Raw genomic sequence first — 8,186 nt, forward strand, 5'->3', positions numbered from 1 at the left:
CCCACCCTCTCTCCTCGACCCACCTCCTCCGCGAGCACCCTCTTCACTCTCTTTCTATAATCTCTCTCACTCTCTCTCTCTTTTCTCTCTCTCTCTCTCTCTCTCTCTCTCTCTCTCTCTCCTCTCTCTCTCTCTCTCTTTGCGTCTACTCGGGTACGATCAGCTGACTGGGAACTGTCAGTAGCGCCGTGGCCCCCCTTCCCCCGCTTGCTGCTTACTTTGCCGGCTTGTCTGCCTGCTCACCCACGTGGCGTACTAGAGACTCTCCTCTCTCTCTCTCTCTCTCTCTCTCTCTCTCTCTCTCTCTCTCTCTCTCTCTCTCGCTATCCGAACAAAGTTGCTGCTGCTCCGCAGGGCCGCCGCGACGCGTCGCCGTCGATTGCGACGAAAATCTCGCCGCTGCCGCTACTACCCGGCAGTCGGACGTTTTCGTCCGTTGGGGTTGGGGCTTGCTGCTTTCCGTATGAGCTCCGTCGGTACAGCGCAGGATCGGTTCAATCTCCATGCGGTCTTATCTCAGATCCATCATTCGCGGGATGAGAATATTAACATACGAATATTCTCAGTGAAGTCAGAACCGCTTACGTTTACTCGTTATTACGTCTGTTGAGGATTCTTGTTGTCTTTTGTTTTAATTCGTCTAGTCGGTCGATACGGGTCGTATCCTTATCACTGTTATCGGAGCAATCGTCTTCGGGTATCACACTAATCGCACGGTATTATCAGAATGCGAATGCTGCCTTGGATTATGAGACGTCGGTGTCACGTGCATCCGCGGACTGCAACGTCCTGACTATGCGTGTACCCAACTGTATTGTTTAATGCGAATATTAGAATCCTCGGGTCAATGGTTAGGATGACGCAGGGTTTTCGGCGAGGATTGTCAGATTTAATTGAAATAATTATCAGATAAGAAAAACTTAATCGTGGATCGCCATTGTTTGGGCGTTTATACCTGAAGCCCTTAACTTTTTTCTTTTTTTTTCCATGCCTTCGGAGCGTACGCGTAATTTTTTTGTTTTGAAAATTCGCGTAAACTGCCTTTGCACGATTTTATTACTCGCCATTAAAGCATACAGTACTTGTTGGGACGCACTCTAACGTAACTTGGCTGCTTACCTACCGCAAGTAACCGTACCCCGATAACGAATTCCTATAGAAAATCGTGACACGTGGTCGCTAATAAAGAAAATGCATACGCATGCGTACTTCAAGGTCAGCCGTGATAGGGTATCTTCATTCATCGGCGTCGCAATCAATTCGAAAGGTAACAAGTGGTCGAGGAATCGAAAAAATTTTGCGTTAAATTCATTTCACCTAATTAATGCAGATCACAAGTCCTTATCACCATTTTCTTCAGCAATGATCCGCGAGTTCGTCTCGCCCGACTTCTCCCTACCCTCCGTTCACGTAATTGCGTCATCGACAGCAATCTGACTCGAGAATGATCGCTCGTAAGAGAAAAACGATCGTAAGAAAAAGAAAAACGATCTTGTCGATCGCCACCGGCAGGTTCCTCCTTTATTCTGCATTCGGCCCAGCGAGGTCATCCGCAGTGGGGCGCCACGTTCCAAGATCATCGTCGGGTCGGGGCGTCGCGACGACAGGAATAGCATACACGGGCGGAGATCCAGAGAGCACCGACCCAGTGTCCACAGCTATAGCTTGCTCCTTGCACTCTTACCCGATTCCGTCATATACTCTTCCACTGGCCTAGGTCTCATCTGGATATCTTCCTCTTCTCTTCCATTCGTATAGACGTCACTGGCATCTGTTCGTCTTTCCGAAAGAAGGTGCACAAAGCGTCGCTTCGTTATCGACATCGGTCGATACAGTAGGAACAGCTGGTCCCTTGTCACCTAATTGGCAGTCCCAGGTCTGTTATCCTAAACCCGGTTCAATGCCTAAACACGGTTTATCTTCAAAATCCAAGTATCCGATTGGCCGTTAAGCCGAGTTTACGGATCGAATCGCGTCGAAGAAAACGATCGTTGGAAACTGATGAACGGCAGTGAGAGTAATTCCAAAAGAGAAAGTATAATTAAAAATCGTTTGATCTTTACGACATGGTACGAATGGTGGTTGATTATTATTTTTTTTATTCACTCGTAACGCATAGGGAAATAGGCATTTGAATGTCTGAGCGAATCAACGGAAATTTCCAGCAGACCCCCTGGCGGCGAGTCGTCGCAATAAAATTTGTATCGTTTCTCACAGCAACCCGCAGTTTTACGTTACCGCGTACTTCGGGCTACCGTCAAGATCCAAACTGCACGGATTTACAGCGTTGCAAAAGGTCACACGCGATTACCTTCGAACAATTTAATCAGGGCGGACGGTATTGGGAAAACTGATCAGCGCTGAGGATCGTATGAAAAAGTGTTTGAAGGAAAAAAAAAAGTAAAATTTTTTTATTTTCTTTTTTCATTATAATTAATCATTTTTTTTTCTCTTTCACTTTCAGGTGAACACGAGAAACGAGTGGAGCGCTCTCTGCGAGCAATTTCATCTGCCCAGCGGATGCGTAAACAGTGGAGTTGGCCTCAAGCAAATCTATCTTAGGTGACTATCACTCAGCGTCACTGTATACCGTATTAATAGCGATGGATTGATTAACCGTATTCGTATACCTATATATATAAACTATAACTATAAACTATATATATATAGTCGGTGTATAAACAGCGTGTAAAACCACTCCCATTGGAAAGTCACTATATGTAGGATGGCGTGGAAGTGCTCGGCAGTGTGTAACGAGCGTCGAAATTACCCGGAATCTATGTCTGTATCGTATAGAGAGAGAAAGAGAGAGAAAGAGAGAGAGAGAGAGAAAGCACACGAGGTGAGGTTGGATCGTTAAGCGAACTAAATGGCCCACTGGTTAACGACTCTAAGACCAAGCGATAGCGAGGACGATGGTAAGGTTAGGTTGGCTCTGGAAATATATATTTTTTCTTAATGGAATCCAATTGGCACTCTCTACGCGCGAGCAGCGGCAACCCTAGTCGATTGATCGTGGAATTAAAATTTTACCGGAGGATCAATTAACGTCATACGAGTAAAGGAGACGATCGGAGACTCAATGCCCTGTCTATGGAGTCATTGAGATCACGCAGCATCCCTCTAAGGTACTCTTGACCTATAAGTAGAGAAATTTGTAAAATGTATTTTTTTTTTTTTTTTTTTTCGTTTTAAAATTTATTCTTTCTCCCTGTCCCCAGATAACGCGCGCACGGCGGTATCCGGTGGAGTCGCGTGGAACGTGGTGGCACCCGACTCTTCTGGTGCTCTTGTGCGACTGACAGTCCGAGCGTCTGCAAGAGCAACATTACCTCGTGGTGCGACCACTAGCGTCGGTCTGCTCGCCCCCCCACCATTTTCCACCGTTCGTTGCTACGTCCGTACGTTCCTACGTTCGTCCCATTCGTGGTTCATTCATGCCGGGCGTCGCGACGTGGAGAGAGAGAGAGAGAGAGAGAGAGAGAGAGAGAGAGAGAGAGAGAGAGACAGCGAATTGCATGAGAAGGAGATCGAGGGTAGGAGGAGAGATAGAGTAAAGTATAGGAAGAAGAGGGAGAGAATGAAAAAGAGGGAGACACGTGCTCGTTCTACTGGACCTGCGACGACCGCGTGCCACTACGGCAGTCAAAGTCTACTGCTGCTACCATCGAGCTCAGCCCACTCTCTCTTTTTCTCTATGTCTCTACTACCCGTTGGTTGGTAGCACTGTTGGTACATGAATGGATCCACTAGACCTAACCCCCACTATATCTTCCACCCACCCACGGTTACCTTTACCTACCCCATTCGCGCGGTCTTCGCTGGGTCCTCGTACCTACTATGATGTTGTACGTTCGGTTCGACCCCCCGTTCAGTCTTCACTCTGGGCCCCCCCGCCTTTGGCTTTCCTCCTGGTCCTAGGGTAATTTCGTAATTTGTTTTTACGTTCTCTTGGACGCCCTCCAAGACCTACCCACGGTTACCTTTACATATCCCATCCGCGCGGTCTTCGCTGGTTCCTCGTACCTACTATGATGTTGTACGTTCGGTTCGACCCCCCGTTCAGTCTTCACTCTGGCCCCCCCGCCTTTGGCTTTCCTCCTGGTCCTAGGGTAATTTGGTAATTTTTTTTTTTACGTTTCCTTGGACGCCCTCCATGAGCACGCCGATTAGGTCCGTCTCGTGTGGCTTTGTGAATTTTAGATATCGCCTGGACGGCTATGGGACCTGGTCCAATCGCTGATCCGATAAGGACTTCGCTGATGACTCGCGCGAGACACCGTGGAAAGTTAACGGAGTCTTGGTCGACGCGGAACAACAGTGTTGTTTGCGCGCGCGAGCGTGACTAATTATATTCACGGATCTTTGCTTTCAGGTATCTCGACAGGTACGAGAAGGTTCACTTTCTGGGCGAGGATGGCCAGCAGGCGGACGACGACGACGAGGACTCGAGACATCGGAAGTGGTCCGCCAGAGCGCTTCATTCGATTCCGCTCACGTACAATCATCATCAGCACAACGTTGCCGGTGAGTAGTTCGTCAGGGTCCAGAAGTGATCGTCGGCCCAGGCTGTGATCCAAGATACGTTTCAATTCGCCAAGGCAGCCCACGGATGATAGAGACAATGTCAGTAAGGCCTAAGACGTAGCGAGCACGTTCCACGTGGGTCCCATTGAGGAAAGAGACCATCTTTTCTCGATGCCTCGAAAGGAACAGCTACTCAGCATGCGGATGACCTCCTCGTGGCGTCGTACCATCGGGGTACCCATTAAGGAGTCGCTTGCTCAGGGTAGCCGGTGAAAGTACTTTTGCACCTCTTACCGCAAAGCGTTAATCGACTCCGCACGTACCGAACGCTTGCGAAAACGCTAATTCAACGGTACAGCCCAACACTGTTCGCACGTGTGTTAAGTCCAAGGAGAACAATGGCTCGGCTGTCCGTTCAGCTGGTATCCGCTCGATAAAGACATACGTCTCCGATGTGAGCCGTGCATACTTATACCATTACCTCATCATCTGTCGTGACCGTTAGACCCGCTTTTTTTCCTTATGGAAGTTTAACACGATCACGCTATCTCTCTTGGCGTCGTACATACATAGATGGGACACACAGGTATTTTTTTTTTTATTTCACGTAATACCTGGTATATTTGTGCAGAGAATTTACATATATTTTTTTTTCCCCTATGTCCATACATCCACCCACGAAATATTCCCGGAGTCTCACGAGAGGATCCGAGTCGCAGAGAAATCTTCGTGCACCGGGATGAACCGGTGAAAGACCCCGGAAGAAGAGGCATTCGCATCCAGAGCTGTAAATAAAAGTGGTGCATGTGCAACTGTATCCACGGCTCTCGGCAGCTCGTTCATTCGCTCGCGGGCTGGCAGTCTGTATTGACGTGGGCGCACAGTGCGCCACCGGCCCCCCCCGAGCGACGGGGCGCGCGAGATAATTTAATGGGCAATAATCATGACATACATATACCGTCAGTGTACTCCACGGCTCGAGCCTCGACTGGGTGGCACTCGTGGGACCCGCGGTCTATACTGCCGACGCATGCGCACTCGGCAAGCACGGTGGCATCGCCTACTACGACGCTCTCTGACTCTTTGATGTACACCGCGGCTGATCCCTGCTGTCATCGTCATCAGGCTCCTCGCGAAGTGCGACACTTCGCTTCCGCTTCCTACGGGAGAGACGCGAAGTTCAATAACTCTACCGGCGCGCCTCGGCCCAGTAGACGGTACCAGGTCGCAGCTGCTGTCGTACGGCCGAGTCGTTGTACATAGACAGGCCTATCAGTCTCGAGCTTTCCGACCGGCTAATGTACATAGTCCGACGACTCTAAACACTGGACCATGATCATCGGATCTTATACGTAATGCGTAGATTGTATTTTACTTTTGACCGACCTGTTCGTCTTGTCACTGACTTCTGGTATAGACTGTATACCCACGTGCGTCATTTATGTCCTTTTCCAATGTTTGCACGGAGCATACTAAGTGTTCCAGTGCGCGCTATGACGATGATGAACGACGAAACCCGACCAGGTGGAGCTGATATGGCAGAGAGCCTGGATAACAGTAATGGCTGAGAGAATGAAAGCAGGAGAGAGAGGGGAAGAGAGCGAGTCTGCTGGTAACGAAAGAGAAAGAAAGAGAGCTCAGTGAGAGCCCAGGAGACAGCAGGCATGCCGACAGCCACAATCAATACGCGTTTGCGGGGATAGGTGCGAGGCCGGTTCTCGACCGACCTCTATATAACTGGTATGCTGCTGCCGCCGTTTTACTTGTTAACGTAGCATTGCGCATGCGCGAACGGTCTGTCCTCAGAAACCAGCCCCTCGATAGATTCAGATCGGATTGCGGTGTTGGATTTTGCGTCTCGCTATTGACGTTGCCAACGTAACACCGCGCGCGCCACTTATCGGTCAGATAAACGAGAGCGCATCGGCCATCGGTGCTCGTAGGGGAAAGCTCGATTATGACGTTTAGGTTAGGTTAGGCTATTGAAGAGATGAATAAAGATTTGTATTTTTTTTACAAAAATTCTTTTCTTCGTCCCTTCGACGCTATGACGCGTATTTATACATACGTATGATATTATTGTCGCTTTCGGTCGGACCTCTTTTTTTTCTTTTCGATTGTCTCTCTGAGTGCCCACACCCATGATCCACCGTGGCCAAGGGCGCTTAGACGTATATGCGATTATATTTATTTAATAATACTAGGTTCAATCGGAACCTACCCATCTTCTTGCGACTGACGTCGGGCACTGCCGAAAGGCTGTTTTCTGAATTTGATTATTGTACGCGCTCGAACGAATGTTCCCGAATGTCGTGTAACTGTGCTGTTTCGTGTAAATTATTTGAACGAAAGGGATGGATCGTTAGATAATAAGCGATTGTGATTATGGGACGAGTGTCGATGACGCTCGAGAAAAGCTGATTGGCTGGTAAAGAGTGACCGGTTATTGACGCGTGGCCCCTTATCGCTTATCGATATACGTCCTACGGCAAAGTGCAGCGATGATCGATACGTCGTATGGATATTGATTCTGTAATGCAATATCGTGTACACTCTGAATAATAAGTTGCGCCTGTCTTACGGGAGGAGTTTACCTGCACGAAATGTTTGCCGAAGGGACGTGGTCGACGGCGGCAAATTTAAAATCGTAAAACAAATGTTCCCTCCATATTCGCCAAACCCATAGGCAAGATTGATTGCACGCGAGCGTATTACTTCAATTTTTGTTTTCCCACCCGTTACGACAATACGAGGAAACCTATATTATCGATCGTCCAATCGCACTTCCGTTATCGCGGCGATCATCAAAGACTTTGGCTTTATCTTATCGAGGGTATAAAAATATCAAAGAAAATAATTCACGACGCGCTCGTACGCGCGTTCAATATCAGTCTCGAAAAACCTTTGTCAGGTATCTCGCACGATGTTACATGGAAACTTGGAAGTATCAAGATCCGTCAGTAGACGCTTGTCTGACGTCACAGAGAGATCCTCGACTCCAGGGATCACTCGGAGGACTACAGTCCGTACCAATAACTTTTCATGGTTCACCAGGCTGTGACCAACCCTCGTGTGCATTCGACAATTAAAGGTTCACAGTGGCTTTGTTTTTAAATTTCGTCCGACTTCCGGCAGGTTACTCCAAGTGAAGACAGTCTTACGTCAAAAGCCCGGCACGCGTGTAGCGTTTACCCAGGTTCATCGATCGGTTTTTAACCTGCGCCTATGAAATAAGAAAGTTCGAGGATCATCCACGAGATCGATGATCCGTCCCGTGATCATGTTAGGCTAATTAGAAGCTGAAGCGATGATCGTTTGAAAATTTTAAAACTTATCCGATGACGATGATCGTCATCCGAGGAGCGTTCTCAATTATGCGGCCTAGCGCTCGAAGTGGCGCTGGCGCTACGACCGCTTCGTAGAATGCTGACCCTGACCGAGGACAACCTACTTATAGTAGTGACTGCTTTCCGAGGCGCCACGAGTTGTACGGCAGTCAGGCAGGCAGCCCGCTACGCACGCGTTAACCGTCCAATCCGATCGGATCGGATCGTAGAAGCGTCGCGACGCCACGTGGCCCTCCCGTCACATCCTCGGCGGCTCCTCTGGCCACGTGGGAAAAAGGAGTGGGAAAATTATCTACTACGGGCTCTCTACCC

The 8,186-nt window shown here is 48.8% G+C and overlaps 1 protein-coding gene across 10 annotated transcripts in view; it reads left to right on the forward strand.

The window, feature by feature from the left end:
- Positions 1-8,186, forward strand: part of LOC107267563 (AT-rich interactive domain-containing protein 2) — a 33,932-nt gene that overhangs the window by 11,911 nt on the left and 13,835 nt on the right. For all 10 annotated transcript variants that reach the window (XM_025084890.1, XM_025084892.1, XM_025084893.1 and 7 more), the window contains 2 exons: positions 2,465-2,562; positions 4,376-4,527. In XM_025084890.1, coding sequence (XP_024940658.1) covers positions 2,465-2,562; positions 4,376-4,527 — 250 coding nt within the window. The remainder of the gene's footprint in view (positions 1-2,464; positions 2,563-4,375; positions 4,528-8,186) is intronic.

The sequence above is a fragment of the Cephus cinctus genome, unplaced genomic scaffold (assembly GCF_000341935.2).
Source record: "Cephus cinctus unplaced genomic scaffold, Ccin1 Ccin1_scaffold0412, whole genome shotgun sequence".
Taxonomy (NCBI): Eukaryota; Metazoa; Arthropoda; class Insecta; order Hymenoptera; family Cephidae; genus Cephus; species Cephus cinctus.